At 39.8% G+C, this 24,663-nt stretch overlaps 2 protein-coding genes across 5 annotated transcripts in view; one reads left to right on the forward strand and one right to left on the reverse strand.

Moving 5' to 3' along the window:
- LOC110958511 (inositol 1,4,5-trisphosphate receptor-interacting protein) overlaps positions 1 to 24,663 on the reverse strand; it is a 74,080-nt gene that overhangs the window by 2,232 nt on the left and 47,185 nt on the right. The window contains exons 1-2 of one of the 2 annotated variants that reach the window (XR_007941181.1): positions 1,705 to 1,821; positions 9 to 1,587 (exon numbers count right to left, since the gene is read on the reverse strand). The exons of the other annotated variant lie outside the window; for it this stretch is intronic. The gene's annotated coding sequence lies outside the window, so the exon portion shown is untranslated. Of the gene's footprint in view, positions 1 to 8; positions 1,588 to 1,704; positions 1,822 to 24,663 lie in introns of those variants that run through there. 2 annotated transcript variants of the gene reach the window in all.
- pld5 (phospholipase D family, member 5) lies at positions 1,533 to 23,522 on the forward strand. 3 transcript variants are annotated; one of them, XM_051946377.1, is made up of 10 exons: positions 1,533 to 1,984; positions 13,185 to 13,321; positions 13,650 to 13,833; positions 14,057 to 14,165; positions 14,584 to 14,711; positions 16,563 to 16,760; positions 17,398 to 17,549; positions 20,155 to 20,320; positions 20,430 to 20,520; positions 22,679 to 23,522. In XM_051946377.1, exons 1-10 carry the CDS (start codon positions 1,826 to 1,828, stop codon positions 22,939 to 22,941), a joined length of 1,587 nt encoding a protein of 528 aa, XP_051802337.1. In that variant the 5' UTR covers positions 1,533 to 1,825; the 3' UTR covers positions 22,942 to 23,522. The 3 variants fall into 3 exon arrangements, with proteins under 3 accessions (XP_051802337.1, XP_051802338.1, XP_022061385.1); XM_022205693.2 differs by lacking the exon at positions 1,533 to 1,984 and adding an exon at positions 10,731 to 11,102; XM_051946378.1 differs by lacking the exon at positions 16,563 to 16,760.

A 24,663-nucleotide genomic window follows, 5' to 3' on the forward strand; every position in this document is an offset into this window, starting at 1 on the left:
TTACTTACCACACGCACACTGCTTGCATTTATTGCATATAAATAAAATATTCATGTCACTGCAGCTTTTTTGGCTCTGAGGTGTCCAGCCATACCTGCAAAATATAGAAATCATAATTTTGGCACATGTAGACATATTAAAAATTAAAAGGAATATAAAGTTTTGTCAGGTGAGGCACAACATGCGTCTTTTGCAGTATTCGGTGTAATTTGAGCTGCCATTGATGATTTAGCACCCCTGCGGCCTTGGAGTGAATAAGATGTACGATGCTACGCTGCCCGTTTGCCGGATACTGAGGGTATTTACATATTCTGCACCTCCTCGTTGATGGACTATCATTTCTTCTGGGCACTGGAGAGAAGAACAACAGGAAAAGAAAGAGCTGTGTCAGCAATTTGAATGCTCAAATCCACTTGCACGCGTTGCAGATAGCAGAAATAGTGTGCAAAGAGAGTTGTGGATAGGTACAGTCTTTTAAAAGTAGTGCCTGAAAAATGATAATCACCTCAATATTTACAAAAATATATTAGCTAAGTGAGTTGATTAATGTACTTGTTTGCTTTCTTGCCCACAGACCAGAAGATTTATGTCATTTCTAAGTCTGTACTATAGCCTAAAAACAGAACATTAGGACTAAATAGCTTAAAAAGGGAAAAATTAAGACTAAATAAGTGGAAATGATTCATTTGCCTCTGTCGAACGGAAGCAAACTCCACTTATCAGCAAATATATTAACACATCATATCTTTAATGTGCCGTCTGAGCCAAAAACAAAATGGAAAAACAAATTGTTTAAGGAAGTTAAGGCTGGACTATCAGAATCAAAAGCAGTAACTTTTTCAACTTTCGTCATCACCATGAGGTTCCAGGTGGAATTCATAACCTCTGCATTAAGAATAACTCTTGCTTAGAAAGCAAATCGAGACATTTCTGAAACTGCTATTACTTAAAAATGGGAGCAACCGTCACAGCCTTAAAATAACCCAAGAGAACAAAATTAATTAATTGAAAAAACTACTCTCATCGAAGCTATTGACACTGTGGTCATAAGAAAATTTGTCCTTTCCAGTACATCTGTGCAAAGTCCATTTTTCTTACACCAACTTCTTTTTTATATCCTCATTGTACACTGCGCAGGCTACAGAAATATTCACTCACCTTGTTTGTGTGTGTGTGTGTGTGTGTGTGTGTGTGTGTGTGTGTGTGTGTGTGTGTGTGTGTGTGTGTGTGTGTGTGTGTGTGTGTGTGTGTGTGTGTGTGTGTGTTTCAGAGTTGGCATATGGTGCCTTTAACAACCTGCACCAAAGGTTCTTTAAGGTGAAGCTGCAGTACTCCAGGACATCCTGTCTCTGCCAGTATCAGTATTCTGTACGTGAGGTGCAAATAGGAGAAATTAGATTTCCCACAATTGTGTGTCTTAGAGTGTGTACATGTCTTCACGTCTGATAGTCTCCTCACACTGTTCTCAATCAGATTACTCCCCTTTAGTGCTGCTCTCCGTCTTGTCCAGTACATCCATGCAGTGGGTCCTGTTGCACCTCCACCCCGACCTGAAGCCGACAGAAGCCCGTTGCCTGCCCCTCCCATCTGGCCAGGGAGACACACAAAGAGACACACACACACACATACTCAGTCCCCAGTGAGTTTGTGTTAGAGGTGTGAGGAGGTGCTGGTGCTTTGACCGCAAACAGTCAGGATACGTACCGAGACCAACCGTGGCTGATTCAGCTTGTGGTAAAAGGATTGAAAAGGAAAGAGGGAAGAATGACAGCATCTCTGTGTGTGTTTGACTGTGTGTGACTCTTCAGCAGCCCACAGGTCATTAATGGAGCTGTCAGATGATCCAAGGTCGAGGGGGCAGGACGAGGCTCCTCCAACACCGCTGCCTTGCGTGCCCCGACCGAAAAACAGCAGCCACAGCGCTGTCCAGCAGCAGGGCTACTCTGCATCCATCTTCCTACGACGCGAAGACAAGCTGGAACGGGTGAGCCAACCGCCAGGTACCACTCAAACATCACGATAAATGTTTATGCACTTTCTGGAAAGTGAAAGAATGAAGTTAAACCTTCGTGACTGATCTAAACCTTAATTTCACAAACAAAAAAGGCGCAGCAAATTATAATCAGGATTCAGAATTCAATATTTTAAGTATCTAAAAGTACATGCTGTACTGTCAGACGTGTGTAAAGCCAGCCAAAAGAAATGATGCATCGGCCACCAGCTCAGTGTGCAACATGGCATGCTGCGAGTCCTGAAGAGGCATTAGTTTCACCCATTGGAAATCCATCGCCTCTGTGGACCTGCGGGGCATCAGACTCAACACTGGAGAATTGCTGCTGGAGAAGTATGCAGCTCAGTTCTGTTGTCTCCAATTAGAATTGATTACCACTTTTTCTTCCCTGCTGCCACACACACGGCAAACACGCACAAATTTCAGAGTTGGAGAGTGTTTTAGGTTTTGTGCACTTCGAGAATTTCTTTATAAACATGTTGATTTTAGCAGAAATGTTGTACATACCTAAGTATCCTCAGTAAAGATCAGTAATTTGCAATAGCTACAGGATATCATTTTTGCTTTAAATGTATCAGGATTTATGTCTCCACATACAGAGGCTAAAGCGTCACAGGGTCAGAACGATGAACCACGTAATCGATTAGTCAAACATCCAAAGATTAATCAGCAACAGTCTTGATAGTCAAGTATAAGTAAAGTAATGAGTTTTTGTTTGAAAAATAAAATGACTTAATCACAGTCGACACATTTGCATGATCAAGCATTTGCTGTTTTCCTTTGTGGTAAGTGATAAGAAGCTTCACGTTGTTGGGCTTTGGACCTCCAGCCAGACAAAAATAAACTGTAAGCATATTTCATTTTCAATAGTTGCAGCCCTAAAGCAGAGATTTGCAGTATATACAGTGTATTTAGGTCCTTCTGTGGTTCTTTAAGTTCAGAAACTTTCCTGTACACGTATTTACATATGTACACACTTAGTTTTGTTATCAATGAATCAGTGGCCCAAGCATTGCCTGCCATAAGTGAGGCTGAGGCTTGATTTATGCGTAGTGCAGTTGTGTATATATGATGATGATGGATGAGGTGCAAAGTAGAGTTTGACCAAAAGCGCACATGTAAGCAATGCCACTGGGCTGATCACATGCACTTGGATCAACAGGCTGATTATTTTTTAAGAAGCAAATAAATAAATAATGGCAAGGAACTTCAATTGTGTGACGTGGACACCTGAAACAAGACTTTGACTTCGACCAGGACTTTTTCAGGGCACTGTGCATCTCTGGTTGTTTTGCTGTTTAGCACATATCTTTCAAAACTAGTCAATAAATTAGAGTAGAATGTTGTCTAAAGGTAGGCAGCAGACAAAGGAAGAATCAGTTAGTGAATGATCTATTTCTTAAGCTTTTCACTATTCTCTGTTGTATAAAGTCTGAAATACAGACTTTTAAATCGAAATCCAATCTTCTCTCTAGGTTTTCTCTAATTAGATCTTATGCAGTCATTTAGAAAACTTTGTGGTACTGCTGAAGGCACATTTTTAACCATTCAAACAAGCACACATGCCGTTCTCTGTCACAGTATATAGGCAGCAGACTTGGGTATCCATTTCCTCAGTATTCCACAGTATTTCTTTTTTCAACACTTTCAATAATGTCCACAGCTGTTTAAATGGCATTTCAGTAACTATGTTTCAGCATGAAGCATGACCTAAGTCCATACTGGGAAACTGTCACTGAAATGACATTGAAACAACCAAACCAAACAGAAATGGACAAAAGACAACATGGAGAAAAACCAAGCGATCCAATTCTCAATTTCCACAATATGTTATGTTGGCATGAGACAGACTCTAGCTACATATCGTGATATTGTTACTGAAATGCTGTATAAACAACCTAATCAAACCATACAGGAATAGCAACAATGTTATGGAGGAAAGTCCAGGGATTCAGTTCCTATTATTGCAGTAAAGAAGTAATAACCGAATAGAACTAATTGGAACATACACCACAAGGTTCATATACCGTCACATTTCACCACAGATACATATCCAGACTCTGTGTATTTACCAGTACAGGCCCATTTTATCATGATGTGCTTGTTTGTGAGTAAACTCTGCATGCTTCTTGCAGCATGACTCCTAAATAGGAGGGCTATTAATTGGTCTGTGGTGCTGGAGATCTGTGCTGTATCAGATAATGATGCCCTGCACAGAGACTCGGGAGGGAGTGGAGATGAACTGTAAAGGCTGCTCTGACCTCTGAACCTTCCTGCAGACGCCATTTCTTGAAAAGGGTACAGATCAAGAAGCTTCCCTCGAAGAAGTAAATTGGCTGTGTATTAGTATTCTAAGGTGGATCATTGTGGTGACTGCAGCTGGTAAATTGTTTATGTTAACAGTTTCCTGGCACAAATGCCACTGATTGTCAGTTTGGGAATCTGGATCATTTCGTTGCTTTGCTAAAAATTGCCTATGGGACTGTGTGAGTGGAATATTTGTGCTCATGATGGTCAGGGAAACAGTGAAAATCCACTAATTGGTTTTAAAAAATAAATTCAGGTGTCATATCATACCAAATTGATTGGGGTATGATATGTCATATTGTTTTCCTGTTATTGAATATGTGCAATAAGGTGTGTACAATCTGAAGTTATTTTATCTATCTCAAAATGATAATTACTTCCTCAAATTTGACTTAATTTACAGCTTTATGACTGCTGAGGGACTTGGGTTATACATTTACTGTCCTCTTCTGCAAGAATACAAAGAGAAACATCGTCAATGACTTCTCCAATGAGTGCTCTTTTGAATTATTTTTCTTTGCTTTTTTCTTTTTTTAATTCCAGCAGATGCTCAGTTTTGAAACAAAGATGCATAATTATCATAAATATATATGTTAAATAAGTCTGATTCACCCTTGTCTCTTTGAGCCATGTGAGCTGTAGAGAACCCGCAGACCCTGTGTTCTGGTCTGGACCGACACTTAACTGGTGGAACCAGATGACCTAACAAGATCATTTTTCACTGCTGGATCTCTATCTGCACGTTATCCACAGTCCCTCTGGCATGTGGCCTAGCTGCCTCCCGTGGCTCTGAGCACAGTCAGCTTTCACTCAGCACATATTGCACCGACTATGACGTTATAAAAACACCGCGTCCTGCACACGTGTGGAAACCTGCTGTTGAGCTTTTTGGCGTGAAGGTTAAAACACACACATTGGAGCGTTCTTCATGGGCACTCGCGGGGGCGATTCTGGACGGGAGGGGACGTCGGCGTAACTCAAGCGGAACTAAATGTTGAGTAATTATAAATATAAGGACAGTTTAGGTGACCCCTACGTCATGAAGCTTCCCAGCCAGCAGGGAACGTTCCCCCAATATTAACGACAAGTTCTAATAATACTATAAGGACGATGTTTTAATTAAAAGTGTAATGAACCGTTTAGAAATGTTTTCACTTCCAGTAATGTTCCTGCAAAGATATTGTAATTTTTAACCATCAACATTCAAAGGATGTTATCAGGATTACATAATGACAAATGGAGAACGTTCTCAAATCAACACTCAAAAAATGCTTTCCAGATGTTATTGGGGCCTCAGATGACAGAATGTTTTATACAGAATGTTTTTTAATGTTCCTGTATTTTGATATTTTAAAGGTGGAAGTTTTTTGCTGAGGGAACACATTGTAGAACTTTCTTCTATAAAATGTTTCCACAACAATAACAAAGGAAGGTTGTTCTCAATGCAACATCTGGAAAATGTTGTTTCATACATGCAGAGTGTTTTTAACATTCCTGTAAAGTGATTAAATGTAGAATATGTTGCCTTTTGGTAAGGAACCATGTCACAGAACCTTCTTCTATAAATCATTCCCACAATGTCCCTTGATAGCAAAAGGAAGAACGTTCTCAGACCAACATTCAGAAGCTGTTTTCTAAATGTTATCAAGGCCTCAGATGACAGAATGTTTTTTCTACAGAACATTTTAAACCATTCCTGTAATCTTTTATATTAAATGAGGACATTTGTGCCTTTTTGCTGAGGGAACATATTATAGAACATTCTTCTAAAAAATGCTTCCACAACAATAACAAAGGCCAGATTTTCCCAATACAACATTTAGGAAAACATTTTAAAGATGTTATTGACACCCAAAATGCCAGAATATCCTTTAAAAGATGTTCCTGTAATGTCATATACACACGTGGACAAAATTGTTGGTACCCCTCAGTTAAAGAAGGAAAAACCCACAATTCTCACTGAAATCACTTGAAACTCACAAAAGTAACAATAAATAAAAATTTATTGAAAATTAAATAATCAAAATCAGCCATCACTTTTGAATTGTTGATTAACATAATTATTTAAAAAAAACAAACTAATGAAATAGGGCTGGACAAAAATGATGGTACCCATAACTTAATATTTTGTTGCACAACTTTTTGAGGCAATCACTGCAATTAAACGATTTCTGTATTTGTCAATGAGCGTTCTGCAGCTGTCAACAGGTATTTTGGCCCACTCCTCATGAGCAAACAGCTCCAGTTGTCTCAGGTTTGATGGGTGTCTTCTCCAAATGGCATGTTTCAGCTCCTTCCACATATGTTCAATGGGATTCAGATCTGGGCTCATAGAAGGCCACTTTAGAATAGTCCAACGCTTTTCTCTCAGCCATTCTTGGGTGTTTTTGGCTGTGTGTTTTGGATCGTTGTCCTGTTGGAAGACCCATGACCTGCGACTGAGACCAAGCTGTCTGACACTAGGCAGCACATTTCTCTCCAGAATGCCTTGATAGTCTTCAGATTTCATCGTACCTTGCACACTTTCAAGACACCCTGTGCCAGATGCAGCAAAGCAGCCCCAAAACATTACTGAGCCTCCTCCATGTTTCACCGTAGGGACAGTGTTCTTTTCTTCGTATGCTTGGTTTTTGAGTCTATGAACATAGAGTTGATGTGCCTTACCAAAAAGCTCCAGTTTGGTCTCATCTGTCCAAAGGACATTCTCCCAGAAGCTTTGTGGCTTGTCAACATGCATTTTTGCAAATTCCAGTCTGGCTTTTTTATGAGTTTTTTTCAGCAGTGGTGTCCTCCTTGGTCATCTCTCATGAAGTCCACTTTGGCTCAAACAACGACGAATGGTGCGATCTGACACTGATGTACCTTGGCCTTGGAGTTCACCTTTAATTTCTTTGGAGGTTGCTCTGGGCTCTTTGGATACAATTCCAACGATCCGTCTCTTCAATTTGTCATCAATTTTCCTCTTGCGGCCACGTCCAGGGAGGTTGGCTACTGTCCCGTGGGTCTTGAACTTCTGAATAATATGAGCCACTGTTGTCACAGGAACTTCAAGCTGTTTAGAGATGGTCTTATAGCCTTTACCTTTAAGATGTTTGTCTATCATTTTTTTTCGGATGTCCTGGGGCAATTCTCTCCTTCGCTTTCTGTTGTCCATGTTCAGTGTGGTACACACCTTTTCACCAAACAGCAGGGTGACTACTTGTCTCCCTTTAAATAGGCAGACTGACTGATTATGAGTTTGGAAACACCTGTGATTTCAATTAAATGACACACCTGAGTTAATCATGTCACTCTGGTCAAATAGTTTTCAATCTTTTATAGAGGTACCATCATTTTTGTCCAGGCCTGTTTCATTAGTTTGTTTTTTTAAATAATTATGTTAATCAACAATTCAAAAGTGATGGCTGTTTTTGATTATTTAATTTTCAATAAATTTGTATTTATTGTTACTTTTGTGAGTTTCAAGTGATTTCAGTGAGAATTGTGGGTTTTTCCTTCTTTAACTGAGGGGTACCAACAATTTTGTCCACGTGTGTATCAACAAAGATGGAACACTGTAATATTCTGACAACGTTTTAGGGGTGTTGCTGAGGGAACACACTGAAGAATCCAAAAAACATTCTCATTATGTTCCACAGTGCTTGATTCGATGATAAGAAAGGAAGAACATTCTCAGAGTAGACCACAGCGCACAGTACAGACTGCAGAAAAATCACTGGAGCCCCCTTGCCCTCCATCCAGGAACTGTTCTCCACTAGAACCAGGAAGAGGGCAGGGAACATCATCAGAGACCCCACTCTCTCTGGACATAAATTGGTTCTGCCCTCTTCCCTCTGGCAGGTGCTACAAAGCCATGTACACTAAAACCACAGACACTAGAACAGCTTCTCCCCCACTGCCATCACCGTAATAAAGGACTGAGCCAATCCTCCACACCTGTACAATATAGCAAGGTATATGTGCATTATTTTAGCTCTAAGAACAGCATTCTCTGCTTTTTGCACTTTATTATCACTGGAGCAATTATCATTTTTGCACTAAATAAATATCTGTATATACTTTTTTTATTTTTATTTATTTTTATTCCTAGCCTATTATTCTTTTCCTCTTTCTATAGTTACTTTATTACCCTCTTTCCTTATTCCTAGGGTGACACCAACAGCTGATTCCAAATTTTTTATATGTTATGTACGTACTTGGCCATTAAAGCTGATTCTGATTCTGGAGGAACAACTTTTAGAAACATTAAGGTACAACGGTCTAACAATGTTATCACCAAACATTTTGTTACCCTATCTTTAGGAAGAACATCCTGGAAACAAAAAGAAAATCTTCTGCTACAAACATCAGTAAAACTTTGCAGAACTTTCCAGGATCTTACATTATCATAATCTGTCATATGCACACACCTACTTCATGCATGAAAACCTTTTCAGTGTAGGCCTGCTGCATTTTGATTTTCTTACTTGTATTTAAAGTCTAAATGTACTTTGCAGTGTGGTTCTTAAAAGATGACGACTGTTAATTGATCCTACATGTTGGAGAAACGTTCTGTACGTTCTCAGATAATGATGTTCTGTACTGACAGACCGGAGGGAGTTGAGAATGAACTGTAAAGTCTGCTTTGACCTCTGAACCCTCCCGCAGGCAGCATTGCTTAAAAACGTACAAAGGAAACAGGAAAAGAAAGCCGACTGATCGGCATTTCATACATTAGTATTCAAAGTTGCATCATTGCAGTGACTGTGCAGCTGCTAGATTGTTTATGTCAACACTTTTCTGGCGTGACCGCCGCTGACCGTGGAGCTGAGGATCTCGTTCATGTCATTGCTCAACTGAAAAAATGCTCTGTGTTTCTATCTAAACTGAGAGTCTCTGCTCATGATGGTCAGAGAAACAGAGAAAATCCAATTCCATGTGTCACTTTGTTTCTCCCTCTGTTTGAGAGTGTGCTTGTCTGACCCCATATGTGCAGCTTTAGGAACATTCATGTCTCCTGGGAAGTGACTAAAACAGTTGTCAGCTGTGGCTCTCGTTTTGTTTTTTTTTGTTTTTTTTAGTAGCAGACAGTTTGTGACGTGCAGAGGGCACCTGTCCCAGACAAACACAGCAGGATTCTGCTCTAACTTTGCTCCAATGCAACAATATCTGGACTCTCACAGACAACTCAATTAGTATTTATCACTCTTTCTGCGTGTTCTTTGAGAAATAGTTGATCATTTTTAGGATTGTTCATGAGTATTTCGTTTAGATACTTTAAAATACGGCCTCATGCCTGGGATTTTTTGTTGTTGCAATTTACTGATGTACTGAACAAAACTCCAAATCCCTCTAAAAACAGTCTGAAGTTCTGCATTCATATTGTTTTTGCCATTTTAATTTAGCCTGCTAATTCTTTTGGTGTGTTTGCTTGCTACTATCTGTTAAATCACAGAGGTGTGTTATAGTTGATGGTGATTTGAATGTCATTAGTTTTGCAAATTGATGAAGCAGAAATTACAAATCTCCCCAGGTAACAGCTCTTTGTCGAAAAAAAATTACAATTCCTCTTAAAGGAAGCATAAATCTGAGTACCAAATTTAATGGAAATGTTTCTAATTATTGCTGAGACATTAACTGAAATCCACACAGTATCAATACTGACAGCTTGTGCACAAATGATAACTTTAAACTTCACTTTCTGCACAATAATCCGAACTGCTGCCCACCAGCTTAGTCTGCTGAATCCTGCTATTTACTGTATATAAAGATATAAATAAGATAAACTATGACTGTTACTATTTTAGAAGCTCTAGACAGGTAAATGAGTTCCCTCATTTCCTTTTCACCATCACAGGTCCTTTCTTTACTCTGTGTACAATACTGGACTCATAAACACAGCAGCAGCTTGCCTGCAGTCAGCAGCATATGTTGTTTTCTGCCGCGAGGCGATGCTATACTCATCAGTGAGGGAAGGACTGGGGCGAATGAAAAGGTGGAAGAAAGTGGTTGCATATTTCATTTTTTCCCCACTGAAGCCCTTTAATGCACCTCTATGTAAGAAGATGAAACAGAGCAGAAGACTGAAGCTTTATGCAGTAGAAGTGAAACCTGAATTGGTGTATTGTGCATTTCTACAAAGCACATTCATTTCAGTGATTAGGACACAGTGGGGATTAAAGCAGACAATACTGCTGACTTACACATATGTCATCAGTGGGAGTTATTAATGGGAGCTACAGGGCAGAAGCGTGTGCCTACAGAAGCCAGACGTGTCCGACCTACTGAGTCCAGTGCAGTTTGGGAGGTTTGCAACTGTCATACACACCACCACCACAATCCAACATCCCTCTCCTCAAAGCCGACACCAGCTGCTTTCTGCCAGATGACTTTTGTTCACAAGGCAGAGAAAACGAGGGAGATGCAGACAGAAAAAAGAAGAGGAGGGAGGAGGGAGAGCTGCTGGGGCTACAGCTCTGTATTGGCCGTCTGAACCAGAGGGGCTGGTCCGTCTCTCTCACCCTCACAAGCAGAGAGTGAGCACGGTTAACACACAAACACACACCAGTCCGAGGCTGGAAGAAACCACATCAGGAGCTGAGGCGCACTGACAAACCTTAAAGGAACCTGCAAGATGAAGACCGAAACAAAGTGTGAAGACATCAGACATCAGAGCAGGCTGAGGGCTGGATAATTAAGACAGACCAACAAAGATTAGCGACTGATCTTCTGTTTCCAACCTGTCAGAGAAGTTTAAAGGAGTGCTGCTCTTATGGCAGGACCCACCCCACCGGAGCCTTTGAAGGTGACAGTCCTCAACACTTTCTTCTCTCTACATCTGCTTAATATGCAATAATATTCTCATTCTGCCTGTAAGTGGATTTTACTGCATGTTTGTCTTGCTGGTTTCTCTTACATTAATGTTTAACCAACAAATCAATTTAACCGAATCATTAAATTCCCTCCACAAATGTATCCAAACTGTGTTTAAACAAAAAATACAGATGTGGATAAGAATATTAAATATTATTTTCAATATCTAAGAATTTATCAAATATTTTTTGACTATTCAGTCAGTCCTTTTGGCTATAAATGTCAAAAAACAGTGACAAAATCCTCTTATTTATCCAAGCTGGCATTTCTAAATTGCCTGTTTTGTCTAAGAAGCAGCACAGAACTTAAAAGATATCCAATTTGCAACGATGATTTAAAAAAAATCGAAAAAAACAATCCTATTCAAGATTTTTGAATAATACAATGTGTTTTTTTTATTCATAAATGCCTCAAACAAGTCTATTTATGATTAAAGTGGTTATTGATGGAAAATTTTACTTCATAATTTATTCTAGAAAATACTGGAATATAATGAAAAGGGTTTTTTTTATTCAGGCATGCCTTAGACAAGTGTATTCATAATGAAAACGGTTAATGCAGACTTGCAGTTCATCTTTTCGTCTTGAAAATATAAAACATAATAAAAAGATTACATTAACAACTTTCCAGATCGGAAACAGAAGCCAGATCCAATTAATTAAATGTTTCGCTTGATAAACAACAATTACATTGATCGAAAAAAAAATCTAAATTGCTGCTGATGAATTGTCCCTAAATGAATTTATACGAAGCCCAAGTTGTCTGCTTAATTAGCTCAGGGGCTGAATATGTTATTGTACCTTTGAAGTGCAGGAAATGTTGCATCTTACTGCATCAGCCCGTGTACTAAAAGTGAATGACCTGTGACACACTGCCAGTCTTGTTCTGTGCCATGGAGCCTTAATTTCCTTGCGGCCACGTACATATCGACAAGTCAAGCACGGTCCTTGACTCTGCTAAATGTAATGAAGAGCTCAGTGGTCTCAGCGGACAGCAGAGGAGTGTTAGGTGCAGCTGGCTGGCACCAGGATTTCAGCCTCATTGCCTGAGACAGACAGCGTGAAGAGAAGGGTGGTGGTGGGGGTTTCAACCAACAGTCGTTCAGCCCACATTTCTCCATGACTTAGTGCTGAATCGTTATTTCATGTTCAGATTATTAAAAGTTGTGACTGGGAGTCATCTAAAAAAAAACTGCTGCTAACAAACTCATCAGCAGGATGCAATTCACTTGACTGAGCGAACACAACAAAGGAGAATCTGTAATGTGATGTTGACAGCTCACAAACCGACAACGGCAAACAGGGCAGCGAATGAGATGGTGAAAATGTGCAGTCGTAAGCAAAACAGAAGTGCCTGACTGCACTTTCAAAACTGTGAGAATCAAGACACCTCGGGCTGGATCAGGGCTGCAGCATTATAAGCTCTGACCACGCTGGCTGTCACCTATACTGCGTGCCGTACACCACATACTGCACACCCATATATAGCCTTTAATATTGCTTACCATGAATGCAACATCCATCCTGGCACAGAGCTCATAAAAGCCCTTTCAGCTGGGAACTGCTGGAACAACAACGCATACTGAGAAGCACAAACCAGAGCTTTCCAATATTTCTCATAGTTGTATCAATTTGCCGTCAGCCGGAGAGCGTTCCACTATACTTGTTCGACTCTCTTTGGGATAAGGAGTGTTGAAGCTGGGGCATTTTTGCTCCAGAGCATTGCATTCTACTGCAGAATGGTTGTCAAATTGAAGGTTTCTACTGTCGAATGAAGACATACAGTAGTTGTTGTATTGATCAAGAATCCTAACCCCTAATCAATGTTATTGATGGAGGACATTAGCGTTTAAAGGCAGATGATTTCCCTTTTATGCACCATCCAAAACTAACTGTCACTGGCTTTACTGCAAGTTGTTAACTTTAAGTATAACAACAGAAGAAGAGCTTTGACCTCTCCAATATTAAAATCGTATGTCTGACATTGTTAGTGTGTCTCTTAACTCATCTTCCAGACCCAGCAGAAGTGCATCGCCATCTTTGCACTGCTGTCCTGCTTTGCTGTGCTGATGGCACTCATCTTCTCTTCAGTGGACATTTGGGGGGACGATGAGGATGGAATTACGGAGGAAAACTGCAGCAGGAACTGCCAGTAAGATGCTCTGCAAATGTGCCCTAGACATCATTGAAAGGCAGCAAAGTTTAAGTTTGCATTCATGTGTCAATGTGTTTATAATAATGACACATGAATATGACATCTCCAAGGATGCTCTCCAAAACTTGCCGTTATCCACTACATAGTCCTCAATTCAGACTCGATTGATTTATTAATTAATTCAGGTAATTCTTGATGTCTTTCAACTACTTTATTGAGAAATGTTAAAGACAATAGTTCCACCAACACTTATAAAATGAGCTTTCCATGTCTTAAATAGTTCTCCTGTAAAGCTCCAGAAACTCAACAAACATGTTCCTTTCAGCATCGTGCTCATGGAGAACATCCCAGATGACCTGTCTCTCCCCGTGGACGGCAGACCTCACCTTCCTCTCTCTGCTGGCTTTCACACACTGTTGGACCAGGCAAAGTCCTCAGTTGAGGTGGTGTCACCTGTCTGGGACTTAAACTCCTGGGACCTGGAACCAAAACCAAGCACTGCCAAACAGGTAGGAAGTTACGGCACGCGCACAGTCCTGCAGAACACTAAACCAATTGCAATTTCCCATGTGAGCTGTGAGAGCAAATGCAATTATTTTGCAGTAAATCTGCACGTCATCTTTTAATGAGGTTAGTCCTGCAGAGATGTAAGTGTCGCTCTTGTAAGAAACACTCGGAAACACTGCTCAGATGCTCCGCTACAGTAATACAGAACATTACTGTCTTCCTCAGGGTCAGCTTTTGTTCCAGAGATTGCTCAGCCTGAAATCTCAAGGGGTAAAGCTGAAGATTGCCAGCAGCCTGACAAACTCTACTGAGCTGAAAACCTTGGCAGCACACAGTAAGTGGCTGTCACACTTTTATTTCACAAAAGTAGTTTGTTATGTCACTGTAACAAACAGCAGAGAAGATTTATATATATTATTTACAATATATATGCACTGTACGTATTGCATGCAGAATCCCGAGGAAAAAAAAAACGGATACATTCCCAGCTTGCAGCATCCTCCAGCAACTCCAAGCCATGTGTCAGCCTTCATATCTGCCAAATTTCAAAATCAAGGTCAAAAAATCATGAATGTGCAAATGTACCTGACTGGTTCTCTGTCAAAGACTTTGCCTTTCAGGCTGCCTGCCCATATTTCCCACATGTTTGCCAGACAGTCCAAGGCCAACTGGCAAATTTCCACAATTCTCTCCATCTCATTGTTTCAAACTTCTCATACTCTCACCAATTTAACGTCTCTCACCCTGTCTAGGTGCAGAGGTTCATTTTGTTAATATGACAGCTCTTACCAGAGGAGGACTACATTCCTCATTCTGGGTAGTGGATCGGAAGCACATTTACATCGGGAGCGCTGATATGGACTGGAGGTCACTCTCCAAGGTAACAACGGGCATCAGCAGCATGACTGCACCGAGTGAAATCTGACTCACTGCTCAGGTGTGGTTCAGGTCTGAGCTAATACAAGCTAAATTAATTAAATTATCATCTTTGCACCCTACAGTTGTAATTTTATTCCACCTGTACCTATTTATGCAGGTACTCCAGCAACACCTAATGTGCATCGGGGATAATTTAAGATGCTGTCGGAGGCAGCCTGGAAAGACAAGTAGCATTTCACTTTTCATTTAGTATGTAATTCACAATAAAAGTGGACCCAGAGAGCATTAGCATACTGTAACCTGAAGTGATTGCCTGGCACTTTTAATGCTTCAGTGCCGAATGGAGGTAGAACTACTGTTGAGTATAATTAACTAAGGAGCTAGAGGGAAGGAGGAGGGAATGGACACATGTATGAATGTTGCCATACATATGCATACTGTACTGAGCGAATGATAGGTAGGCAGAAAGGAAGGAGAAGGACGAGGCTGAAATCCTCCCTCCATTATAACACAATGGCCTGAAACCTTTATCTTCTTCCTTCTGGGGTGCACACTAAAATAGACACAACACAAATTTCTACTGTGTAGTTAATGACCAGGCAAGAACATATTTAGAGTAGATGCCCTTTGTTCTCTGTTTGTACTATCTCAGTGGAGGGTAATGTTAGTCTGTCGGTTGGCCAGTTGCTCCATTGCTTTTGTTCTAACTGGTTTAAGAACTAATATGTAATAGCTATTGAATAAATTCATATGCAGTTGGGTACAAATACCTATGCTGTCGAGAGGATAAGGCTAGCTAAATTTGGTGATCTCCTCCTTTTTTTTCCAGTGGCATTTTTAATCAAAATGATATCATTCCTGTCTACCTCAGCTGCTCTTTCTAAAGCTGAGAGAAGCATGCTAGCGTAGTCAAATGGAATGAATGATATGGTGGACACCTGCTAAACATCAGCATGCTAGCATTGCTGTACAATCTAAAAAATATTTTTTTGGCACCACAGAAAAATTTGTCTAACTGTTTGCATCATTTTTTTCTAAGTCAGGACAATATCTAATGAAATTATGTTCAACCAACAAACTAAATTAAGTCACCAGAATTAGTGTTTTCCTTGCAATCAATTATAGTTTTATCTTAGGAATGATTAGTGTAGTATCGATGAGTTTTTAGGATGATAACTAAGAAAATATAAGTTGTTCCAACCAGTATTCCCAAGTTAATCCAAACGATTTATTTAAAAGTCATGTGTTTAGTTCTCATATGTATAAACATACGTTTTTAAATTGACATGCAAAAAAATTAGTTTCAGTTAGCTTTTTCAAATTTTGATGTAGTGTTTGACTTTTTAGTCTTTTAGTTTATGTTGTGACTTTCAAGAATTAAAATCATTTTTTTGTTTATTTCAGACTGCAGTTATATGTTCAAATACACAACAATTAAATCTTGAAAATAAAAAACTACATGTAAAATTGGGTTTAAATTACAGATACGTGATGAAATTAAGATTATTATGTCAACCCAAATCATCACGAAAAAGTTTGAAACTTAAAAGTTGTATCAAATTCAACACATTTGAATTATTATCTTTTAACTATGTATTTGAGATTCTCATTGACTATGTTCTCCCCTCACAAAAAGCTCTACCCAATTCAGCCTCAAAACTAATACTAAAGCATGAATCCTCATTGAACATAACCATTCTCCCTCTAAAATCAATCCCTTTTCAGCCTTCTTAAATCATCTACAACTTGCACAAAGCACACCCAAGCAATGAATACAACAACACACAAGCCTGGAACTTTGCTGCTGCATCGCCTCTTCCTGTGTGCTTTTTTTTTTTATTCCACCAAACAGAGGAAAGAACTGGGGGTGTTGCTGTATAACTGCAGCTGTCTGGCTCTGGACCTCCACCGAGTCTTTTCATTCTACTGGCAGCTCCACGAAAAGGACTACATCCCCTCCATCTGGTCAAAGAGAGTTACAGCTCTCTACGGGAGGCACGACGCCCTGGAGCTGGAGCTCAACGCCACCCCGGCTACTGCTTACGTGTCTGTGAGGAACAGCTTTGTTGTGCTACAGTGCAAATTAATTCTACACAAAATGCACAAACAAGAGTATATGCATCCGTAATAAATTTTTAGAATCCTCTCGAGGCACCAATTTCCTGCCTCTGGTCTGGATGGCCAATGTCTTTATCAAAGTTTCATTACAAACTAATAACAGACACACACGGGGGGTGATTAATCATGTTAATATCACGCTGAGGAGCATCTTGAGCCCGAATATCTCAGTAGCTCGGCCTAATTTGACAGTAATGAATCTTGTTACCCTCAAAGCGACAAGACGCTTATCAGTTGCATTTAGGACATTTATCATCCTATAGGAACTAATGAAGCCGTGCTGTCAAGAGCCGCAGGCAGCTCCAACCTGCTCTTGTGCATCACTTCCTCTAGTAATAATATGTGGCTGTGGAAATATGCCTTGTTGTGTCTTTGGACTTTATACTGTTGTACACTTTTGTAAACTACGGCAGCAGTATGCTCACAATTTTCAGTGGATTGACAATTAAAAGATTCTGCCATCAACATTTCTTTACTGAACTGACACAAACTGAACATTAAAAGTCATCTAAATCCTTGTTGTGATATTTATGCAATTTTGGGTGCAAACTTGTCTATTATTTCCGTAGACCTCTCCTGAAATTTTCTGTGCCAAAGATCGCACCAGAGATGTAGATGCCATCTATCAAGTCATCCAGAGTGCGAAGACATTTATCTTCATATCTGTGACCGACTACCTCCCTCTGGTGAGCAGGAGATTCAGAGGAACCTCTGTCACAAGGTGCGTTTGACATCAGTTCTGTTTTGTGTGATTTTTTGTGGCAGCATTTATTAGGTCAGTTCAGGATCATGTATGTTTATGTACCATAGGGTGACAGAATTTATGATGAACTGCGTGTTCATTGTTTCTAGAAGAGGAAAAAACTGATCATGTCTGACTAACCTTCAATTGAAATTGATGGACTGTATGGCTAACGGTGCCTTTAAACTGTAAAGCATTTATCTAACTAGACAATTCCCGCTCGCGGAAATCGTGGGAGGGGCTCGGGATGTGTGCATGTCCGGAGCTGGGCAGGAGAGGGGTATTTTTTGGTCCGTCACAGGATTTTATTTTGAAATTGTGCTGTGCTTTTATTTTGAAAGGGAGAGACAGGAAGATCTCACCTGGTCAAAATTTGGATTGGAGCTACTGTAAAGGCTGTGTGAAACTGACAAGTTTAACTGGCAAATTGTGCTGTGCTTTTATTTTGAAAGGCAGAGACAGGAAGATCTGACCTGGTGAACATTTGGATTGGAGTTACTGTAAAGGCTGTTTCAAGCTGAGAGGTTTAACTGGCGTTTCCAGTACCTTGCAGGCTTTTATTTTGAAATTTTGCTGTGTTTTTATTTTGAAAAGAAGAGACAGGAAGATCTCACCTGGTCAAAATTTGGATTGGAGTTACTCAAAAGGCTGTGTGAAGCTGAGAGGTTTAACTGGCAAATTGTGCTGTGCTTTTATTTTGAAAGGCAGAGACAGGAAGATAACATCTAGTGAAAATTTGGATTGGAGTTACTCAAAAGGCTGTGTGAAGCAGAGAGGTTTAACTGGTGTTTTCAGGCCCATCGCAGGCTTTTATTTTGAAATTGTGCTGTGCTTTTATTTTGAAAGGGAAAGACAGGAAGATCTCACCTGGTCAACATTTGGATTGGAGTTACTCTAAAGCAGGGGTGTCAAACTCTGTTCCTGGAGGTCCACTATCCTCTATGTTTTAGATGTTTACCTCTTCCAACACACCTGATTCAAATGATCAGCGTATCATGAAGCTCAGCAGAAGCATTATAACGAGCCTGATCATTTGAATCAGGTGATTTGGAAGAGGGAAACATCTAAAACATAGAGGATTGTAGTTACTCAAAAGGCTGTGTGAAGCAGAGAGGTTGAACTGGTGTTTTCAGGCCCATCACAGGCTTTTATTTTGAAATTGTGCTGTGCTTTTATTTTGAAAGGGAAAGACAGGAAGATCTCACCTGGTCAAACTTTGGATTGGAGTTACTCTAAAGCAGGTGTGTCAAAGTCAGTTCCTGGAGGTCAACTGTCTTCGATGTTCTAGATGTTTCCCTCTTCCAACACACCTGTTTCAAATAATCAGCTCATCATCAAGCTCAGCAGAAGCCTGATAACGAGCCTGATCATTTGAATCAGGTGTGTTGGAACTGAGTTTGACACCCCTGCTGTAAAGGCTGTGTGAAGCTGAGAGGTTGAACTGATTTTCAGGCTGAAATTCAGCTTCTGTGTAGGTATTGGGCGTGAAGGTGGGTGTGGCACACCAATGAGTCTGTGTGTGTGCGTGAGAGCATGCCTGCGCGTGTGTAAGGGCGGTTGCTATGGGCCACCATAGCAACGGTGCCTGCCACAGACAGCAGAAAAGTGCTTCTCAGCAGCAGCGCGCAACGTCTCGTTCTGGCGCTAATTGTGGGCTAACCGTGAATGCTAGCTGAAAACTAAAATGACCGTGAGCGAGAGGAAGGCCGTGGCTTTCCATAAATGTAATTATTTTTCAAATATTGTGAGAAATGACCGAGTTACAGCGATTTAAAAAACACTGTCCCTCCATGAGGCAGATGATTCAGTTTACATTGGTTCTTATGGAGAGAACGGTGCGACTTTGGTCTAAACTGCTGCCTGCCATTTCACTTCAGAAAGAGGTAGGTCTTCAAACTTGGATTCATTTGAATCCCAGGAAAATTGTTTACGATCTGACCAAATTTCATTCCCCTAACTTTTATGGTTTGGTCGTGAGGGCGATGCGATTGGGAAATTTTCAGGCGGATTTCTCTCCTCTCCTCCACTCTACCAACTGACATGCCGCACTCTAACCAGAGCAGATTTTGAGAATTTTCACTTTTTTGAGGACTCACTGATCAAAAACTGTAAATCCCAGCCAGACATAAAATACATTCCTGCGGAGACAAGAAAAATCACTGCGTTTTGATGGTTAAATGAAGTTTCTAGGTGAACGTATGGTGAAGCAGTGGCGTTTGGAAAAAAGTGGATTTTTTCAGCCGATTTTTTTCCGTCCCCATTCATTTCCTATGGGACTTTTTTGGCAGTTTTTTGCGAATAATTCTGCGAAAAAATGACGAATGTCTTAGAAAAGTCATAGCCCGGGATTCCCGATGAAGCCGCACGTTTTGATATATAATTTGTTTTGATTTTCTCAAAGCCCTAGGACGAGTTAGCGACCGAAAAATGGCGGAAACGTGAAGAAAATATAATAAACGCAACAGGAGAACAATAGTGGCTCGTGGCTTCGCCACGAGCCACTCTCCTCCCATTGCTTTGCAATGGAGAGGAGAGTGGCTCGTGTCGAAGCCCGAGCCCCTAATTACAAAGATTGCATCAATAGGTATTGGTCGCCTATTGATGAGGTGATCAGAGAGGCTGTGGTACTGAGAGGAGTCAGAGTTCGTCTGCTTATAAGCTTCTGGAAAAAGACTCACCCCCTCACCTTTAACTTTGTGGCCTCCCTCAAGTCGCTGTGCATGCAGCTTCACAACTGCTCCCTGGAGGTGGTGAGTGAATAACTGACAGCTGTAGTTTAGTATCTCCAGTGAACTCATGGACATTCTTTTTAAATTGTACTGCAGGTGTTATATAATATCTTTATTGCTTTTTTGGCAGAGGTTTTTTAGTCACAAGGAGCAGAAGGACGACAGCCAGCACGGACTCAACAACAACAAGTATATGGTGACCGACGATGCTGTTTACATTGGTAGGCAATGTAGAATCTACATTTTTTACAATTTTATTTACAGTGCACTTATTAGTATGTCTTGTGTGCTATTTTAAAAGGATAGTGCAGCTTTGGGAAATACATTTATTCCTTTTCTTGCAAAGTGTTAAATGAGAAGATTGTGAACTGAGAAGTTAAAAGGAAGAGACTCACTACTTAAAGAAAAATATAGAGAGAGATGACGGCTGTATGACACATGTCCTATGCCTACTTGAAAAAAAAACTACTGGTCTGATTTATGACAGTTGAACTAGAAAACATGAAGATGTTGTTGGTCATGTTGTTGTATCAAGCATGTGCACACTGAAAATATGATCTGCAGGGAAAAACATGCCTTTTAAACCTTATTTTAAACCCTACTTTTAAAGTAGTTTTTATCATATTTGACTGGTCATTCTAGACATGGTGGTTGTATGCAATTATGGCTTTCTCTCCATTAATTTACTAAGGAGCCTGGCCTTGTTAGAACAAAAATAACTGTCAAGGGGCTTTACTAAGAGAGTAGACTTGTCTACAAGGACTTCGTTAATACCACTCTCTTATGTGTTGGTTACCGTTGAAATTACAGCCAATAATTTTAACTTAGCACAAAGAATGAATTAAGATTCAACAAGTCTGACTTTGTCCTAAGAAAAAAATATTAAATACAGGTAAGTACACTTGTTTTATTGTGTTGGGAAAACAGCAGGTCATAATTTTATGGCATGTTCTTGACTGGGAGCAGTAATATCGTAAAGCCATGCTGTTACTGTAAGATTCCTAGACAGCCAAGGGAGACTTGATTTGTTTCAGTGGGAAAAATGTAAAGAAGGCTGCAGTTTGAGGACTGTAATTCTAGGACCATTGTTTTCACAAAGTGCGACCTACCAAATTGGACGGTCGTTTTAATCTGCGACGAGTTGTTTTATTTAAGGTTTCTCCCAACCAAATTACTACATTGTATTCTTATATCCTATAGTTTGACAGGTTTAGTCCACTCAAATGTTACTTTCTGTCCTGCAATTTAACTTTCTTTCTATGAGTTGCATGTTGGGCACCTTGTCTTATTAGTATAGTTAGGTCACAATAAGGTAAAATAAGGATGGAATCATATGCTATGGACTTTGTACTAAATAGATTTCAAACAGATATTTGAAAGGAGAGAGGTAAGATACAAGGACTACTCATGGACACGTATACTACCCCTCATTCCACCCACAAAGAAGTAAAACTTCATTCTAATTATTGTCCATCTTGTCATGAAATGCAGTCCTTAGTTCAATAGGTGGTGCTACTGAGAAAAACAAGGGTCCTAGAAACGCAGTTTTGAACCTGCAGCGTCATCTCCTGCAGACTTGTGTTTCTTGAAAATGTTTCAGCATTAACAAAAATTTGTCGGGCTTTATTTTTTTTGCCTCACTTCCTAAACATGACGATGAAGCAGAAAACTAGACACAAACACACACAGATACATAGTCAGCGCATCATTTGCAACCAGCATAGAACTCTTTGGGAAACTGATATTTTTATACCTGTAAGTTTTTTTCCAAGGATTAAACAAGCAAAATAGAAGATAGTCAGAAAACTGTGACTTGTTTCTGTGTTAAGTCTGTCACAGCAACAGACACTTTTAATATTGTCCTGATTTAACCATCAAACTGCTCAAAACACTTCAGAGTTGTTACACTTGCAATTTCAGGCCACAAACAACATCATGTATCTTATTATCAATGCAAACAGATTAAATGCGACTCACTGAAACTGGACACAACCTGGTTGGCAAAGTTAACACATCTCTTGGCTGTAGCTTTGTATTTTCTGCCTTTTATTGTTTTGTAATTATTGACATGCAAGTTTCTTATTTTCATTGCTACTCTGAGTTTGACTGAAGTGTGAATGAGTGAATAAATTCAATGGACAGACATGGCAGGCATTGATCTTGTTATGTAGCTATCAGTCAGAAAGCTCATAATCATTTTCACAGTTTTTGTTAAGAACTTTTTTCCCACTCCTACACAGACATAGAACTAATTTCTATATCAGTTTGCACACTCGCATCAAGAGGACAACAACAGAGCTGGAACTCAAACCTAATTTTCTCGAAACAGTAACTGTTACAGGCACAACATCTGAGATTTAATTTCTTTCTGCCCACCAGGGAACCACGACTGGGTCGGGAGCGACTTTGCTATTAATGCAGGAGTCGGGCTGGTGGTTAAGATGAAAGGAAGTCTCAAAGACAGAGGAGTGACCGTTCTAGAGCAGGTCAAAGCTGCTTTTGAAATAGACTGGAGATCGCGTTATGCTAAGAACCTACAAGGAAGCAAAGATCCACTGGGAAAATACAGAAACATGCAGCAGCTAAAAAATCCTATGGAAACCAAGGAGGAAAACGAGAGGAGTTACCCTTTATCTTTATAAGCACAGAATGTCCTTCTATATCCTACAGCCTTGTAAGCCTGAATACTCTGGATGTGCAAATATGTACACAAATATGAATGTAAACCTATACTATTAGACTTGACCTTGTGACCTTATCGTAATAGATTCAGTTTTAGTCAACAAAGACCACGTTTAAACCAAATAATAGCATTTAACTAATTAATTAACTATCGACTGTTATATGAGCATGAACTGCTGCATGAATATTGAAAGCAATATTCAGATACAAACTATATACTGGGACAAGCAATATGACGATCACAAAAACAATATGCTCTTTATGTGAAATCTGTGTACACCCCATCAAACTCACTAAAGCAGTTTACATTTAGTATTTAACATTGTTTTTTTACAGTTTAAATTTATATTTTATAAACTTTGTAATGATTTTTTTTAATTTGCATTGTATTTAAGGGGTTTAATGGTACAATGTATTGCCTGCAACTTTATTTAAATCTGTTCCTGGAATGAAACGCACATTCATATGCAGTAGTTTTAACATCTGTTTGTCATCTCATTGAGATTTTTCATCTGTCCTCATAAAATGTGTCTTTTTCCTATTTTATTGTTGTGTTTTTACTTGAGCATGCTGGAAACAGAGTGGCCAACATGAATACACAAATTCCAACAAAACAAGGCCGGGTGCTTCTCAACAGCTATGACAGAAAGACTTTCATGCCTGTGGTTTGCTTGGTCCTTAATTTGCTTTCTGCTTTTACAGAAATAAGTAGCGCTGACTAATGAGGTGCGACCAGCATTCATATTTTCTTTTTATCTCAGTCGCTAATGAGCTGTGAGTTACTTGCTCAGAACGCCTGTTTTAAGGTTATTTGAATGGACAAGAAAATCAAAGAAATGTAATTTGAAGGACAGAAGTCTTGACTCTCAGAATTTGCTGGAATGGTACGATTTAATTAAAGAGTTAAGAGTTTTCACGTGATTATCAAAAATGATAAGTTGGCATCTAAAAGTCTGAAATCATGTCTATTTTCATACAAACCTGGAAATAACTATAAACCTTGAGAATTTCCAAACATTCTTAAACACACAGTATGTAAAACATAGAAGAAATATTTCAGATTCTGCACTGTTCGTAAGTCAGGAAACTCCTTCGTACCAAATGTCAGATTTCCCTCCTTCCATTGAAGCAGCTTTCAGGTGACACTCAACACATTCATCAGAGGTTTGTTCAAATAAGTCCACCTGCAACCACATGCTAGAAGTACTTCAGTTTCCAGCAGAACTTTGTTTACTTTAGCAGGCATCAGAACTAAGTAAAACTGCCAGAAGTACGATTGTTATTCTGAACAAAGAGGAGCTTTCTTTGCAGGAAATTATAACTTCACTGAAGGGGGCATTGGCTGCACAGTAGCTCAGTGGTTAGCATCGTCATCTTGCAGTTAGAAAATCCCTAGTCCAGTTTGTACCCCGGCCTGAACTTGGGATTTTTCTGCATGGAGTTTGCATGTTCTCCCTGTGCATGCGTGGGTTTTCTCCGGGTACTCCGGCTTCCTCCCACAGTCCAAAACATGCTGAGGTTAATTGATGAGTCTAAATTGTCCGTAGGTGTGAATGTGAGGGTGCTTGTTTGTCTCTGTATTTCTGGCCTTGCGACTGGTGACCTGTCCACCCTTAGTCAGCTGGGATAGACTCCAGCCCCCCTCAATCACTAATGGGGATTAAGTGGTGTATAGATAGTGG

This window comes from Acanthochromis polyacanthus, chromosome 3 (assembly GCF_021347895.1).
Source record: "Acanthochromis polyacanthus isolate Apoly-LR-REF ecotype Palm Island chromosome 3, KAUST_Apoly_ChrSc, whole genome shotgun sequence".
Lineage (NCBI taxonomy): Eukaryota > Metazoa > Chordata > Actinopteri > Pomacentridae > Acanthochromis > Acanthochromis polyacanthus.